This window comes from Strix uralensis, chromosome 9, assembly GCF_047716275.1.
Source record: "Strix uralensis isolate ZFMK-TIS-50842 chromosome 9, bStrUra1, whole genome shotgun sequence".
NCBI classification, from domain to species: Eukaryota; Metazoa; Chordata; class Aves; order Strigiformes; family Strigidae; genus Strix; species Strix uralensis.
The window spans coordinates 19,186,978-19,204,430 of record NC_133980.1 but is presented as its reverse complement, the minus strand read 5'-3'; the positions used below and the strand labels follow the sequence as shown (position 1 = coordinate 19,204,430).

The 17,453-nt window shown below is 40.3% G+C and overlaps 1 protein-coding gene and 1 long non-coding RNA gene across 4 annotated transcripts in view; one reads left to right on the top strand and one right to left on the bottom strand.

Annotated features, from left to right (window-relative positions):
• The window catches only part of COL4A4 (collagen type IV alpha 4 chain), a 77,621-nt gene that overhangs the window by 11,749 nt on the left and 48,419 nt on the right, over positions 1-17,453 (bottom strand). For all 3 annotated transcript variants that reach the window (XM_074877670.1, XM_074877672.1, XM_074877671.1), the window contains 13 exons: positions 16,389-16,493; positions 15,649-15,867; positions 14,574-14,735; positions 13,844-14,014; positions 10,609-10,752; positions 9,870-9,977; positions 9,454-9,632; positions 8,246-8,309; positions 6,594-6,668; positions 6,016-6,123; positions 5,581-5,688; positions 1,550-1,621; positions 632-760 (listed from right to left, as the gene is read on the bottom strand). In XM_074877670.1, the coding sequence (XP_074733771.1) occupies positions 632-760; positions 1,550-1,621; positions 5,581-5,688; positions 6,016-6,123; positions 6,594-6,668; positions 8,246-8,309; positions 9,454-9,632; positions 9,870-9,977; positions 10,609-10,752; positions 13,844-14,014; positions 14,574-14,735; positions 15,649-15,867; positions 16,389-16,493 (1,644 nt within the window). The remainder of the gene's footprint in view (positions 1-631; positions 761-1,549; positions 1,622-5,580; positions 5,689-6,015; positions 6,124-6,593; positions 6,669-8,245; positions 8,310-9,453; positions 9,633-9,869; positions 9,978-10,608; positions 10,753-13,843; positions 14,015-14,573; positions 14,736-15,648; positions 15,868-16,388; positions 16,494-17,453) is intronic.
• LOC141947046 (uncharacterized) lies at positions 12,513-13,949 on the top strand. Its single transcript, XR_012630007.1, has 3 exons — positions 12,513-12,642; positions 13,203-13,414; positions 13,865-13,949. It is a non-coding gene; the product is annotated as an uncharacterized LOC141947046 (long non-coding RNA).

The following is a 17,453-nucleotide window of genomic DNA, read 5'->3' as shown; positions in this document are numbered from 1 at the left end:
CTCTTACCCTGTCACTGGATACCACTATGAAGAATCTGTCTCCATGTCCTTCCCATCAGGTACTTACACACACTGATAAAATCCTCCCTGAGCCTTCTCTTCTGGAGGCTGAGCAGTTCTCCCTCAGCCTCTTCTCATATGACAGATGCTCCAATCTCTTAACCTTCTTAGTGGCCCTTCCTCAAACACTTGCTTTTTCCTATTTCTGTGTGATTCCTGTATCACCAAGGCTCTTAAAATATCATAGAAATCTTGTGAAACAGTTCCATCTTGCATTTATAGCAGAATAGTTGATTTACTGCATTTCTGTGACTACCAGATCTCCTGCACTATTTTTCTTCAGGAATTTCTTCCTAAGAGGCAACTCTACCTAGCAGTTCCCTGAGTCTGTCCAAGTCCACCATTTTCTATTCTCATTCTTTCCTCTCCTGTAACATAATAAACAAGAAATACTGGGGTGTACCTGTGGGGGTACCTACTCAGGAAACACTAGCATGTTACAGCAACAGAGATGTTTTTAGGGAGGGAATCTTCTGGGTATGTACTGATGTTCATACTAACCAGGGGAAGAGCGTGTATGAGCTTCATTTCAACTCTGCAGGGCACCAGTAGGGAGAAAACCCTTTCTTACCTGGGAATCCTGGGAATCCCCTTTCTCCAGGGGGACCTGGAATAGAAATACCAGGCCATCCAGGTTCACCTCTGTCTCCTTTTGGTCCCAGTTCTCCCGAGTATCCTGGGGGCCCTGTTTCACTTTGACCTGTATAGGAAAACAATTACGTACATAAAGCTTATAGTGAGTACAAATACAGATGTGCAGAATAGAAATACCAGCTGCAGATGTTCCTCCTTGCAAGGGTTGCCTAGTACTATTTTTCTGGTTCTCTCTTGGAAGCTGGATAGAGTTTTGTTGAATCTGGCCCTAATTCATCTCTTTCAAAGAAAGTAATCTCTTTGCTTTAATGCTCTTCTTCAGGGGTTATTTTATATGGTGTCATTATTGTCTGTAACTTGAAATGTAAACTGAATGCATGGTCCTAAATTAAATTTTCTATCAGCATAGAGTTGTAATCTCTAGATAGATGCTGACCACTGTTTTTTAATACTGCTTCAAAAGCACCTTTTGGAAGTTGCAAATAGATCGGCATGAGTGAAATCCAGGTTCCTCTTAAATTTGTGGCACACTGCCCATAGACTTTAATGGGGCTGGGATTTCATGTCTCCTTTTAATTTGTTAGTTTTATCTTTTACTTATAAAAAAAAATGGAGACTTGGCTCTCCTTTGAATCATCTGCACTGAACATTTTCGTTTTATAAACAGTCTTAAGGGTTCCAACAAAACTATATGAGTAATGGAAGTTTAAGTTTTCCCCCCAAATAACTGCAGGTGTGTCATTAGGCATACTTTAGATACTGTTTGAAACTTTAGTCTGAGTCTTAATGATATCTTCTGGGCAAGGCAAATATCAAAATAATGTTCATCATTCCTTGCACATTCAGTCATTTAAGAGAAGATTTTCTGTTCCACATAGCTATTTTCCTTCTTTACCTGGAGCTCCTGTAGAACCTTTTTGACCTTTCAGTCCATCCAAGCCATCCAGTCCGGGCAGTCCAGGAAGACCTGAGAGGTATTACAGGCATGACTGGGTGCCACAATAATCCTTCACAGTCACAATTAAAAATGATGCTGTTTTTTTCCTGACAACACATTCTGGATCAAGACAGGGTATTTGCTGAATTTGATTCTTATTGGCAACTGAAGGCGAGATCACATTGCACCTGAGTGCAGTCTTTTTGGAAAGGAAAATGTGAAAAATCTGAAAATAGTAATCGTAATACAGTTTCACATCAAAGCAATCAGAAAATACACCTTTTAATCCTTTAGGTGTTTCTACTCTGCATCTAGCAGCAGGAAGCTCAAAATGGGCTAATTTACTCTATAGTGAACCTCCTGTCTGTGACTAGACTACTACTGCTACATGTGATTAACTAGTCCAAAGTTAGCTGTGTTATCACATGACCAGGTGACTGGGATGCAGACACTACATAAAATAACTGTAAAGCTGTAACTTCTTTACAGGTTCTGTTCCAAATGTAAGTGTGATTTAACCTAGTTGCACTAGAAGAAAGATAAATTTTCACCTGTCTTTTCCCTGGTCCTGCAGATTTCACACAGAAAACTATGCTTTTTTTGCATCACACTATTACAAAATTTCTTTAAACTTGAACAGCACAAAGTCTTTCAAGACAACAAATCTGTAACTGAGACCTATGCTGACATCTGACAGTATCGAGCAGCTTTGTCACTAGTGATGTTCACTAGATGACCAGATCACAGGCTGTGTTCATGGTAGTTAGATATAATTTTTCTTTATAATCTGTGCTTTTTTGAAAATTGCTAAAACACAATAAGTAAAAACATAGGTAGCATTTTTTAATCCTTTTTTTTTTTTAATTGAACTAATCTGAGATTGTGTTTGCTGTTTGCAGTGGAAGGTAAAAATATCTCCATGTCATTAGCATTTTATAGTTTCCTAAGTTGTATAGATGTAGTATCAGATATGAAGACGTACACTTATTAAACGCAAATGGCAGCCTATCATCTGGTGATAGAAACAGATTTGGCAAAACTGATGGGTCATTTGGTAACAGGTTTCAAAGAGGTTTCAGACTTGGGATGGTTCTTGCTCCAGAGGAGGACAGATAGAGTGGACACTGATCAGCAAGAACAATACTGCCAGTGCCTATTCCTCTCTCTCTTTCCCACCTCTGCTGCTTATCTCTGTCCAGTTTCTCTCCCCACCAGTTCCTCTCCCTGCCATGTAGGATTCCCAGTCCAGTTGCAGTGGTTTTTTTTCACAAGTCTGAATTATCTTTCTGTCTGTCTCATTTTCCTTGTCTAGCTACTTCCTGGAGTAGATGTAGGTTCTCATTTCAGTTCCTGTGCTTGATCCCAGCGTGTCCTGCAGCACACAAAACTGCTGTATAGCCAGAGCATGGATCATGTGAGAATTTATTGCTCTATTTAAGCACATATGAATGGATTCATTTTTTTAAAGTTTATAAGCTGGTCAAATTTGGCAGGGACAAATTGCTGTAGGAACAGCAACACAAATGCCCTTCATCAACTGCTTCACCTGCCAAATTTAAAGGTTCCTAGTTCAAAGATGGGTCATCTGAGAAAGAGAACTCTAGTGCCCTTCTATTTTTCCTAACAGACACACCAAAAATAATAACCCCATAGCTTTGTTCTCAGAAACTGTTGAAGTATTTTAGTTAAAATTTAACAAAGGAATGAAAAGAAAGGGGGCAAAAAAAAGGCAAAAAACCCAGCCTGTAGCAAACACCGGTCTGGAAAAATTTTAAATCCAGAAGATTGTTTGAAAACCTGCAGGACATTGATAATGTATTCTCTATGTAATCCCCTTTATAACATGGGATACTAGTAATCCAACCTGTAATATCTTCTATGCCCTTAATTAACTGCTCTTTAACTTTTCATGACATTCTAAGTTTCGGTCTTGCTTTCTGTAGCCTGCTTGTGCTTTGGGCATGTTCCCATTTTCAAATTTATGTAAGAGTTGCATGCCAATTTGGGGAATTTAACAGTGGTATTTTAAAATTATTGTGAACTCCTAACTATTTTTGGCACCCAGGTCACCATTTAAAACTTTTTTGATCTTGAGCTCATTCAGTCAAGATTGATGGCTTGGTTTACTTGCTTTCCAGGGAATTTCTGACACATTTGCCAACAATCCATTATAATATCAGCCCTTGTAATTCTAGATTTTTGGATTGCTGTAGTCCCATATTTCTAGGTACAGCTGAATTGGCTGACCTATGTATGAACCACTGTTTCTGTATTTTACAGCCCAATTCAGCTTCTACTCACACAAGTAATTCTGCTGATGTTCTTAATATTAGTTGCTTCATCAAGGATTACTCACACAAGTAAGTCTTGCCAGACTAAGCCCTTAACTAGTAAAACTATCTCTGTAATAAAGACAATGTGTTTATGCTTTGCTAGATGCTGTTTAATTTTTTTTAATCTAAAAGTTCTTCAGGCACAAGACATTTAATGTAAATGAGAAGCAATTAGATTAACAAGGCTGTGTACTTAACTATGAACAGCCAATTAACCATTTCACTTCTAAAGCTAGCAACAGTATTTATTGAAAATAGCATTAAGATCTATATTCTCCAATTGGAATACAAATTCCATTCAGTTTTCATTACTGGCTATAATTTCAAAGGTGTTAACTTTCTTTTCAACTATGCTGGAAATATTTAGAATCCTAAGGCTTAGCAGGCAACTTGGTCTCTAATGAATTGCCATTTGGAACTGAACTTTTCCCTCTGCAGCACATGTGTTAATTTGTTATGTTTTCCATGCAGGACTTGGGATAACTTCTGCACAATATAGCAAAGAAGTGTCTTACCACTTATGACAAGAAGGAAAGAGTGCATCTGCTACTAAGAAGTTTTCAGCAGAAGAATGCTCTTTTTTTTTTTGTGACCCCTCTCAATTTAGACATCCCTGTCACTGCAGATCTCTGTTACAGCAAATATTGTTTGCAACAATGAAATGTTCTCTTGCAGATTATGCACCAGCAAGGAATCTGTCATGGCAGTTTAAATCAGCACCACTTATTTATTGCAAGTAATCATAAATGGTTTTCATTTTTCACTTAAATCTTCAGTAGTTTATAAGAAACCTTCTCAATATTTCCTTAGGCTGAATTTGAAAAAGTGAGTCTATTGTCCTCTCTAATCATTTATCATAGCCTCAGGTGTTACTTTACTGTGATTTCTATATGAGTCACTAATATTATCCTTCCTGTCCAGGAACTGGTTATGAAGCACACTATAACAGGGTGAGGATACAAAGTACATAGTTGATTACCCTTCTTTATGAAGTATTAATGTAACATAATTTCAGTGTGTCATTCTGAGTATAGCAGAAGTTAATAATGTTCTCCAACAAAAACAACTGTATAGATGAACTGTTGTTCAATCTAAACATAACAATCATTGTGAGAAGTGTAAGTTAGAATTTGGAGGTAACATTTCTGTGTTCAATCTACCAAAAATCAGTTTTAGGAGAAAACAAAAAACCAACAAAACCAACAACAAAAACCAACCCAAGTTACCTTATCACAATTTGTTAAAACAAATTTGTAAGACAAAACTGTCCATAGCAGTCTGCTGGTTTTGTAGAGTAACAGTGGCACTCCATGGTGAAAAGGTAGAACACAGCATAACTGAAGCGAAAGTGAAACATCTGAATTACTGCAAAGTCCTTTTTCTTTCCTTAACTTCTGCTATCAGTTACATCAGCTGAGCCAGAATCTGTTTCTGCCTTCTTCCTCAATAAATTTTAGATTGTAGCCCAGTTTTCTGAGGTAGCATTTATGTTACTTTTCAAAGGTGATGGGAACTGGCTTAATTCTTCTAGTAGTTTAAGAGGACACAGAATCAAAGTCATGCTCACAGGTAGGCCTTTTCTGTTTTCACTACCAAAAGGGTATTTATGTCTGGTGCTGTCACGTTACCAGAAGAATTGCACTGTATACCATTTACCTTTCCTGCCTTGGGATCCAGCTAACCCTTGCAATCCTGGAGGTCCCAAAATTCCATGTCTCCCTTTTTCTCCAGGTTCTCCTGGCAATCCCTGAGAACCTGTAGCTCCTGAGAGTGGAAAAAAAAAAAAATATCTGTGAATATGCAAATCTATTAAACTGTTTTTTTTTTTTCATGCTATGCAGCACACTGTGTGAAGCAGAGGTACCTGAAAGTGTATGGGAATGTATGAAGAGTTGATGGTTCTTGTTCTCTGAGACTCAGAGCAGACTATTGCTGCTGTCTATAGGTACTGAAATGGCTTTCAATACACGCCTTTATACGATCTCTGATTTCTCTAGCCTCCTCCACAGAGGTGCCTCCTCAGCTGCATTTTCATGTTCCATATCTCTTTTGAGCTGTTACATAGCACTATTTTTTAAACTTTGGCTTTACCTGGAAATCCAGGTATTCCTGGGTACCCAGGGTCACCCTTGGATCCTGGTCTTCCAGGTTGCCCTTGGATACCTGGCGAACCCTTCTCTCCTGGGAATCCACAGAGCCCTTAAAGAAAAAAAAAATAAAATCTAGCACTTATTTGTTTAAAGCTGCCCATTCTTCGTATCATGGTAAGTAAGTTTAAAATACAAAAGTTCAGTAACGGGTTTCTGGACTAGAAAAAGAATTTTATTCAAATCCTTCAGATCCTTGCATCTATTTATTAGCAAAGAATTATACTGATCTCTCTGGCGATACCTGGAAGAACAGAAATGGCTAGCGAGATACAGCCAAGCCAGGTTTTATTCTGGTAAGTATTGAAAAGTTCATCGGTGCTGTACTAGACAAACAGCAGACTCTACCTCTTATGTTCGTGCTAGCCATGTTGCACATTTTGATGCCTCTCCAATCCCTGTGTTTATAACTATAGAAAATACCGCTCAATGTGCACAGAAAGCAGAGCTCCCTCTCCACTAACAAAACTTAGAGAAAATTAGTTCTTAAGTCCAATTTTTTCTTCAGTCAGACAGAGATACCTGGTAATCCTGGATCTCCGGGAGGCCCTTTTCGACCACGTGTACCAAGCAGAGGAGTTGGGTCGCCTCTCTTGCCTGTTGAGGTACAATGACTTTCATTTCATGCAAGTGTCCTTTTCATCCACAAAACCAAAGCTGGACAATTTTGTAAGATCAGATAATTTACTCATAGATATTAACAGCTATAAAAGAAACTGAGAGATCACAGAATGAGAAATGCTTTGGCACATGCAAATTGTCTGCCAGCTCAGCTTGTCTTGAAGTACTAATTCAGTTTGTGTTTACTATGATTCCTGGCAGTATTCACGTAAACTTCCTGTAATTAAAAACAAACAAACAAACAAAAAAAAAAAAAACCACAAAAACAGAAACAAAAATTATGGGAACTTTCCCGATACTGAAAGCATATACCGGAAATGAAAGATATTGCATGTTATTGCCTATAACAATTTATTAAACAGAGAGAACTTATGTAGGTTTGTGAGGTTGTGCAAAATCAATACAGTGTGAGTCTGTTGACTCAGCAAAGACCTTTTAGGGCCTAGCTGGGGACTTTAAGCCAGCACACCACCTTCTCTCTGTCTGTACTGAAATTCCTGTTTATCAAAGAATCAGTAATTCCATGCAATTCTGCCTTTTATTGTCTGTATAAATGCCTGACCTCTCCTACCTATTCATGCTGTCTCCAGCTTCATTGTCTGATTTTGGTGTGAAGAGTTAAGAGGAAATATCAAGTTCAAGTGTTGCTAGTAATCCCCTGCCATAGCAATCCCCACCTTTACTGGCTATTTCCTGCTTTAGTTTTAAGGATAACTTTTCCAGTAAATTTGTTTTCAATACACTTCATTTTTGTTGTTCTTTTTTTGTGGGAATATATTCCCTGGCTGAAAAGGTCTTGAATTTTTGAAGAAATGGAAAATGTAACTGAGAAAATAATTTCTCATGTTCCCTTAATGTTTTTTCCAGGCAATGATTTAATTTTGTTATTTATTAGTAATGCAATCCTGCTCCAAGGAAATCTGGAATATGATGGATGACACCATTTTGCATTTCTTCAAAACACTTTTAAAAATCTAAATATTAAATTTTTCAGAGTAATCTCTACCTATGTAAAAAACAATATGCAAAACTTCATCTTTTCAACTGAATAATTTTACGTGCATGGGTATGAACTCTGCCTGATTTGTTACACTACACTTTCAGAAATCATAGCCTGAAAAATACTGAAAATCAGTGATATAAAAGAAATTATAAATCATGTTAGAATATGTAAAAAATTGTATGTATCTGTATAATACCATACCATAATACCCTAATGATTGCATTTTCTCTTATTTGATTTGACAAATTTTACAGCTCCATAAGAGTGGATTTTTACATGTGTTTGATGGAATTTTTAAACTCTCTGAGATCTGACACCAGTTTATCTTCTAAATTAAACCTACTTTAAAAGGAACAAACTGTTAAAGAATATACTGAAATGCAAATTCTGCCTTCAGGTAAGTCAGACTTGTTTCTAATGACATTCATGTTTTAATTATTTTCACTTCTGTCCTGCTTCCCCTTTTCAAGTGAGTCCTCACCATCTATCAGAGCATATGCATCCTAACAATACTGCTCTTTTCAAAAGCATGTCTATATAAATTCATTACCTTTAGATCCTTTTGGGCCAGTCAGTCCTGGATTTCCAGGGATTCCTGGTAAGCCAACGTCACCCTGATTTTTTTAAAAAACAAAAGCGTTTGACATATGATATGTGTAGCAGGAATGATCTATAAGAGCATCTGGTTCTCTTACACTGGTAAACGGACCAGCAATCAATATGAATAGCAAAACTGTATCTTAAGCTCAACAGAAAAGCATGCTGTCTTTGTTACATGTCTAACACTGACCACTAACACTTCCAAGAAGCTGTAGATTAGACTTGCTAATCATTTTGAATTTGTGCTTTTATAGCTTATGCTAACTTCTGGCTTGAACAGCTTAAATTCCCCACAGATGGCTTGAGTAATTTGATTTAAAAGGTACCATAAAAATGTACCAAATACTGTTGTATATTACCCAAAATTTACTATGAACATTAACCAGAAATATGATGTAACAGTAAAAATGCAAAGATTTCTCTATTTTTCCTTTTGAATAATGACCTATAATCAGCAAAACACAGATTATCTCTTCAAAGAAATACAAGACAAGTGAAGATATGTCCCTTTACCAAAAACCAACTGTGCTTTATGCTTCATGTAATCTCACTGCCTGTCTACCTAGCATACAAGCCAGTGAAGAATTTTACCCTATAACCATATGTGCTCTATGTATCGTTTTGTATATTTGTTCTTGAGCAGTATTGCTTGCCTGGGTTCTGTTTCGTGCAAGTTGTCGGTGTGGGCACAGAAGACTTGGTTTGGCTTGTCTATTGGCTTGGCTGCTCCACATAGCAAGATATGAAGAAGCAGCTATATATTAACTTCATACTTGTGCTGCTGCTATGTTATGATCTTTGCAGTAAGTGATTTGTCAATCTGTTTTTAGGAATAATGTTAAAGACTTGATTGTGCATCCATTTTTTGCCCCAAGTGCAGTGTAGCCTGGACTTCCACCAAGTGGCAATATAACAAAATCACAACGTGCAGCTAGGAGAGAGGGGAGAGGCCCTTTGTTGACTGACTACAGTTCCTACTGAAGTGTAATCAAAGCATTGAAGTGTTGCGTTAAGGAAGTTACCTTTCCTATCATATGGACAGTCTCTTCTCAGGAGGAACATCTAACGGGTAAGTACAAAAGAAGTACCCTTCATCGTATTTCTTGGAGGCAGGAGATAACTGCAAAGTCCAGGACAGATCACTACCACTTTGTTTACCTGGTCACCTGGTTGTCCTTGAAAACCTGTAATTCCTTTAAAGCCCTTTGGTCCTGGGAAACCCCATGATCCTGGAAACCCCATCAGTCCAGTGTCACCATGGTCACCTGGCAGTCCTGGGACACCATTCTTCCCTGGAAATCCTGGCATGCCTCTGAAACCAGTACTGCCTTTTTCACCTGAAGTTTTGTAGAACAAGATAATAACCAATATAGTCAAGCCATTATTTGACACTTATTTTGAATATGGCTATGCTTTCACACTTTGTGTATCAATCTTAGTAATTGTCTGAAGAAAGCAATCTGCTAGTTTAAGAATCTATAGACACAGTAATGCTGCTGGATGTTACTGCAGCTATGAGTCCAAACCTGTGAAAAACACCAGTGATTTATATCAGCTTTCTTTTATGAATTTACCTCTTTCACCTCTAAATCCGTTCTCACCAGGAAACCCTGGTTCCCCCTTTTTTCCTTTCTCAAGACGGATGTTAATGCAGCCACTGTCTCCTGGAGGCCCTCTTTCACCTTTGAACCAAACATATGGAATGTAAGTAAATCCTCATGAGTGACATGTCCTGAAAATGAATTTTAGTGACAACTTCCCTAACAGAGAAAGCCTTCAAATACTAATGCAGTTCTCAGTTGTTTCAGCAGGCTCACTGCTAACAGAATTTATTATCCTCTTGCTTTTTAGTTAATTCAGTAGTAACTCAGGTGATGTTAAATCATAATTATTCCCTGCTTGTCTGGAATATGAAAGATGGCAATTGTATTGTCCACTCCACAGGGTACTCTCTGTGATTGCACCTTGGAGATGGTTATTCTCTTTCCTATATTAGTATTTAGAGATTATTTTCTGTACGTTTCATGTAGACTGAAGAACACAGATGTGTACAGGACAAAAGTCAAGGTTTGTTTGAATAAGTGATCTTACTCTGATTTAGTGGTAAATGCACCTATTGATCAGAGTGAAATTAATTTTTCTTTAGTTATTTTTCATTATGTGAAGTAAGTGAGATAACTGGATTTAGTATTTAGTATCTCTGAAAACAGAACCGAATATACCCTTATAACAAGAAGAAAAAGTAAATACATTCCTAGCACAGTCTAAACATAGCAGTAATGTAACTAGAGAGTGAAGCGGATTTTTACAAACCTTTTATTCCCGTATCCCCACATTCTCCATTAGGCCCAGGTGGACCCACTTTTCCTTCTTCACCTTTTACACCAGAGATTCCCATTGGGCCTTGTGTTCCTGGGAGTCCTGGGAATCCTTGGGGTCCTTGAATCCCTTTGCTTCCTGGTAATATTAAATGTTTTATTTACATATTCAGTCTGCTATGCTGTTGCTGTCATATTCTAAGGAGGAGTATAAAGCAAAAGGCAGGAAGTTTAGTAGGACTCCTTAGGAAATCAGCAAAGCTAGAGAACCAGTAGTTGGAGCATGGCTTCATGCCAAGCTCAAACTTGTCTAGAAATCCAGATTGCCTTAAAACAAACATCTTTCCCCCTCCCTGCTGCCACCCTGGAGATTTAAGCTACACTTACTACTAAAGCAGTTATCCCCAACACATTTTAAATACAATAAATGCATAGCCTTACACACCACCAGATTTTGCATGTGGCTACTGAAAATCACGACTCCTACTCTCCAGATGACAGACAAAGGAAAACAGAATTTTGCTACGGTTACTCAGAACTTTTGCCTGTTACCCAGTGATGATTTGGGACCAAGGTCACATTTTTTTTGTAAGTATTGGACGTAATGTGAAGCTATTTCTCCACTTACTCATAGAATCATAGAATCATTTAGGTTGGAAAAGACCTTTAAGATCATCAAGTCCAACCATTAACCTAGCACTGCCAAGTCCACCACTAAACCATGTCCCTGAACACCACATGTGTACATCTTTTAAATACCTCCAGGGATGGTGACTCAACCACTTCCTTGGGCAGCCTGTTCCAATGCTTGATAACCCTTTCGGTGAAGAAATTTTTCCTAATATCCAAACTAAACCTCCCCTGGCACAACTTGCTGCCATTTTCTCTTGTACTATCGCTTGTTACTTGAGAGACTGACACCCACCTTGCTACAACCTCCTTTCAGGTAGTTGTAGAGAAGATAAGGTCTCCCCTCAGCCTCCTTTTCTCCAGGCTAAACAACCCCAGTTCCCTCAGCTGCTCCTCATAAAACTTGTGCTCTAGACCCTTCACCAGCTTTGCTGCCCTCTCTGGACATGCTCCAGCACCTCAATGCCTTTCTTGTAGCGAGTGGCCCAAAACTGAACACAGTATTCAAGGTGCAGCCTCACCAGTGCCAAGTACAGGGGGACAATCAGTTCCCTAGTCCTGCTGGCCACACTTTCAGATACAAGCCAGGATGCTGTTGGTCTTCTTGGCCACCTGGACACACTGCTGGGTTGTATTTAGCCAGCTGTTGACCAGCACCCCCAGGTCTTTTTCAGCTGGGCAGCTTTCCAGCCACCATTCCCCAAGCCTGTAGCATTGCAGGGGGTTGTTGCTACCCATCTGCAGGACACAGCACTTAGGCTTGTTGAACCTCATACAGCTGGCCTCAGCCCATCAATCCAGCCTGTACAGATCCCTCTGCAGAGCCTCCCTACTCTCAAGCAGACCAACACTCCTGCCCAACTTGGTGTCATTTGCAAACTTACTGAGGGTGTACTTGATCCCCTTGTCCAGATCATTGTTAAAATTATTATGCAGAACTGGCCCCAGTACTGAGCCCTGCGTACCCCACTTGTGACCAGCCACCAACTGGATTTAATTCCATTCACCACAGCTCTCTGGGCCCAGCCATTCAGCCAGTTTTTTACCCAGTGAAGAGTACACCTGTCCAGGTGTACTGGGCAGGAGAAATTTCTCCAGGGTATTTCTCCAGGAGAAATCTGTGGGAAATGGTGTCAAAGGCTTTACTAAAGTCTGGGTAGAGAACATCCACAGCCTTTCCCTCACCCACTAAGCAGGTCACCTTGTCGTAGAAGGAGACCAGGTTAGTCAAGCAGGACCTGCCTTTCATAAGCCCATGCTGACTGGGCCTGATTGCTTGTTGTCCTGTATGTTCCATGTGCTGGCACTCAAGATGATCTGCTCCATAACGTTCCCTGGTACCAAGGTCAGGGTGACAGGCCTGTAGTTCCCTGGATCCTCCTTCCAGCCCTTCTTGTAGGTGAGTGTCACATTTGCTAACTTCCGGTCACCTGGGACCTCCCAGGTTGGCCAGGACTGCTGATAAATGATTGAAAGTAGCTCAGTGAGCACTTCTGCCAGCTCCCCCAGCACCCTTGGGTGATCCCATCCTGCTCCAGAGACTTGTGTATGTCTAAGTCATGTAGCAGGTTGCTAACTATTTCCCCTTGAATTATGGGGGTTTCATTCTGCTCCCCATTCCTGTCTTCCAGCTCAGGGGGCTGGGTACCCAGAGAACAACTGGTCTTACTGTCAAAGATGGATGTAAAGAATACATTAAGTACCTCAGCCTTTTCCTCATCCTTTGTCACTGTGTTTCCTCCTGCATCTGATAAAGGATAGAGATTCTCCTTAGCCCTCCTTTTGTTGCTAATGTATTTACAAGAAACATTTTTTACTGTCTTTTACAGCAGTAGCCAGTTCTAGTTGGGTTTTGGCCCTTCTAATTTTCTCCCTGCTTAACCTCATGACATCCTTGTAGTCTTCCTGAGTTGCCTGCCCCTTCTTCCAAAGCTCATAAACTCTTTTCCTGATTTCCAGGCAAAGCTCTCTGCTCAGCCAAGCCAGTGGTCTTCCCTGCCAGCTCGTCTTCCGGCACATGGAGACACCCTGCTTCTGCTCCTTTAAGATTTCCTCCTTGAAGAATGTCCAGCCTTCCTGGACTCCTCTGCCCTTCAGGACTGCCTCCCTCCCAAGGGACTCTGTCAACCAGTCTCCTAAACAGGCTGAAGTCTACCCTCCAGACGCCCAAGGTAGCAGTTCTGCTGACCCCTCTCCTTACTTCTCCACGAATCCAATACTCATCAGTATACAGTCACAGACTGCATCATTAAAGGAGATTGTCTGGACGTAACAAAAAGCATATTGTTCTTATTATAGCATATTACAACAACAACCTCTTACAAATAGTCAGGAAATAATACGTGGAAATATGTCAGTGTTGTAAAACAAGTAAAGCACCAGGATGCACCAAGATGCATCAAACTATTTCCATCCCTTTGTATTATAAGAGAAAGAACAAAGGATGCTGTTGTTATTGCCTCTACCCTCTTGCAGGGTCTTGTTCTCAAAGTTGGAAAGGGAGGAGGGTGCAAAGTACTTCCTAGCTTTAACAGCAGTAGAAATAGCTCCCTCTACAAGAGAAGTTATAGATGAGGTGGTTTGTGGGATGTTTAACATACCTGTTTCTCCTGGGAAACCAGGTGGTCCTTTATTGCCTGGAAGTCCCGGAAGTCCTCGGGAGCCTGGAGGACCTGGGGGACCTTGTGAGCCAGAAGAGCCTTTGAGACCTTTGATTCCAGGTGGCCCAGCTAGGCCCCTATCTCCCCTCTGACCTTTGAAGCCTGGTAAGCCTGAGAAAGAGTTTTAATCTGTGTATGTAAATGCAGGAAAAGGGTTCAGCAATTGTACTAAGAAGTAGAAAGTGATAGATTTTGGTATAAATATGAACATCATCAAACATGGCAAAATAACTTGGAAACTTTGCTACCATGCTGGCTCTGCCTAGATTTTTCACCTGAAATGTTTGTTTTCTTGTATTTATTTAGTAAGAGACATATCATTAGAAGCACCCTGTGAAAAATCCCTACTAATTCATAAATACTTTTGATATATATGTCTCCTAGCTCTCCCTAAATAACACTTCCATTCAAGAATAAGAAAGATTAAAGTATCACAGTAATGACAGGAGCTCAGTTAAGTTACTCAGGACATCAGAATAAGAGATAACTCTTCTGTTTACTACCTGACAGTGAACACACTGTGATCTGGCCAGTTAAGGAACCGTATGGGAAGGGCAGAAAAGTTGGGAAACATCTGAGATGCACACTATACATTCCTTAAGGAAATGTGCAAAATGTAACGTACACCCTCACTAATGAGCAGCACCCATCTTATAGCTGTGTCGTGTACCTTGAGGTCCTGGCAGGCCCATAACACCTCTGAGTCCTGGTGGCCCTGGTAACACCGTGTCACATGGTGGACCAGGGAAGCCTGGACAGCCCGGTGCTCCTGTGTCACCTTCTGGGCCTCTAAAACCTTTGGCACCTGGAAATCCTGGGGTACCAGGCTGTCCTGGAAACAAAAGATATTGTAAAATGTTTTACTTCCATTACTATCCCTCAGAATTCCCAATTGTAATTTTGAAATTTACATGTTCGTTATTGTAATATATTTCTTAACATCTAGTTTTTGCATAGTTTGTGCAAACTTACGCTTTTCTGCAATTTAGAATTGGCTGTTGTGGAGAGCGTCTTTCTTTAAGGAACAAACGTGAATTCAACTCTCACCTACAGGTGAGGACAACTTTACAGCACAAAAAGCTAGGTTCTGATGCACAGGAGCAGAATGGAAGGAGCTCACTGGCCTGCACCAGCTACACAGCACTGGGGTCAGTTCGATAGGTGTTCCCTGCACAGAAAGGGGGGGTGTCTGCTTAGGGCCAGGCAAAAGAAGACCCATAAAAGGAAACAGCAACATTGGCCGTGAAGTGGGAAGGAAGTGGCACTGTGGAGACATCTGCAGCAACCAGCAAAACTTTCCTGCAGAAATGATGAGTGTAGTGCCCAAGATACTGATGATTATATTGTATAACCCTGGGCAAACAAGTTCACCCCTCTCTCCCTGAGTGTTCTCCCACCTTTTGCCACTCTTTTCAGATTTGAGTAAGTGATCTGAGGCAGGGACTATCTGTGTGGCAGAGTGGGAGGCCCTAAGCACAGATGGCCACTAAGCAGCAGGTAACAGTAGTAAGAATAGGAAGCTGCGCTGTTGCTCCATGGACTGGGTAAAGGCATCCTCCCCTTCCTGCAGTGCAGATCTCCTCAGGGGCTGATCAACCTTAACTGTAAACATAAAACCAGGGTGTACCCTTCACAGTCACTATTATGGATCCAGATAAGAGTTAGTTTTATCTGAATCAGGACCGACTTTGCTCAGATTTTCTCCTCTGAACACATGGAAATGCTTCATAAAAACTGGCTCATACCTCTAAGCCCAGGAATGCCTGGATCACCCCTTGCTCCTTGTGCACCAGGGGGTCCTGGCAGTCCCCTGCTGCCTGGGATTCCTGGAGGACCATACGTGGTATCGCCTGGAACACCCTTCTGACCATCTATGCCAGGTGGACCTGGAGGGCCTTTTTTACCATCAACTGTAGATCCTCTTTCACCTTCATCACCAGGATCACCAGCTTTGCCTCGAAAGCCTGTTGATAGGATTTTTAAATTCAAATAGGGCATAATTCAGAAGTTGTGGGGGTTTTTTCCCTCCAAAACCATGGAACATTCTAATGCAAATTTAACCAGAATTAAATTATTTTGCACAGAAGAATAACATCATATATTAAATTCAGGTTTCTCGTTTACAGCTAATGATACATGAGGATCGAAGGAGGTAAGTATTCCTGTCGGAAGGACAGCGGTTTTCTTTGGGGCAGCATCATCTATCCTGTGTACTGCGCTCTTGTCCAGTTCAATCCCTTTGCTAAAACAGTACTAATTGTTCTCAGTTTTCTGAGAATATTTTCTCTCTGGACACTGAACTTCAGGTTACTGCAGCGCCTGCAATGCTGGAGGAAAGAAAGGGAAACTGGTAAAGATTCCTCTTCCATTAGCTTTCGTTGAAATGTCCTTCCTATTCTATTCTACCATGGTAGCTACCTTACCCTGCATGTATGCATAACGGCTTGACCAGCAGGTTTCCTGGATTCAGAAAAGCACAATTCACCTTCTGGCCCAGGGATTCCTGCTCCTGGCCTGCCTCGATGGCCTTTTTGCCCATGAAAGCCATTTAGTCCAGGATGACCGGGGAGTCCTTTTAAACCCTTTGGTCCTGGAGACAGAAAGAAAATATGTAAAAAAACTGACAGAGCTCTAAAATGTGGGATCTAAGGAAACAGTATTGCATCTTTATCCCATGCATATTCATGTACTCTGAAGACAAGTGGATTTCATCTGCTTCTAACATATTATGGGCAAGAGCCACCACCCAAGTCACAACCAAATACATGGTTGCTGTTTTTCTAAATGGACTTGCTCCCTAATCCATAAACAGCAGACTGCAAATCACCAGAGTAAATTAGAAAAAAAATAATCTCCTATAACATTTTGATGTTACATGAAATCAATGGTGTTAACTCAAATTCTTGTATTCTCCTGTGCTATATGCTGCTTCTGGAATGGTGCAGATGTGCTTAATACACTAATCCTTGTTCTTTCATGTCTCTATAAATTTTAGCTACCACCCACAATACTGATGTCAAGGAGCTGTGTAATACCATATTAAGCAGCTTGAAAATCCAGTATCTCCAGTTGTTCTGATCAGAATTTTCTGGGGTATTTCAAATGTTTTGGAGATGATCACAAGCAACATTTTGCCAGTTCCTGGATGAGTTCTTTGAATTTAAATAAAGTTGAATGAGTTGAAGTAATGGTACTAAGTATTCAGATTTTAGGGTTCAACTGCAACTTGCCATGAGCAATACAGTTTTAGAAATTACAGGCTTGCAGCATATCTTTGCCTCGCACACCTCTTTTTCCTGGTATCCAGATGTACATATTCTAGTTCTTATCCAGTGCCAGCCATCTGCATATTTTACAGACTCATGCATTTTATCTGAGGCAGGACAGAGTTTCAAGCTACCTTCATTCATCCATTTCTATGGAGGCAGCCTGCACACCTCTTAATCATGCAAACTGCTGCTGTCTGGCCCTTGATTCTATTAGATGAGTATATTCCTGTGTATTTGCAGTTTTACATTTTGAGACATGTATCTGTTGAAAAACTGTAATA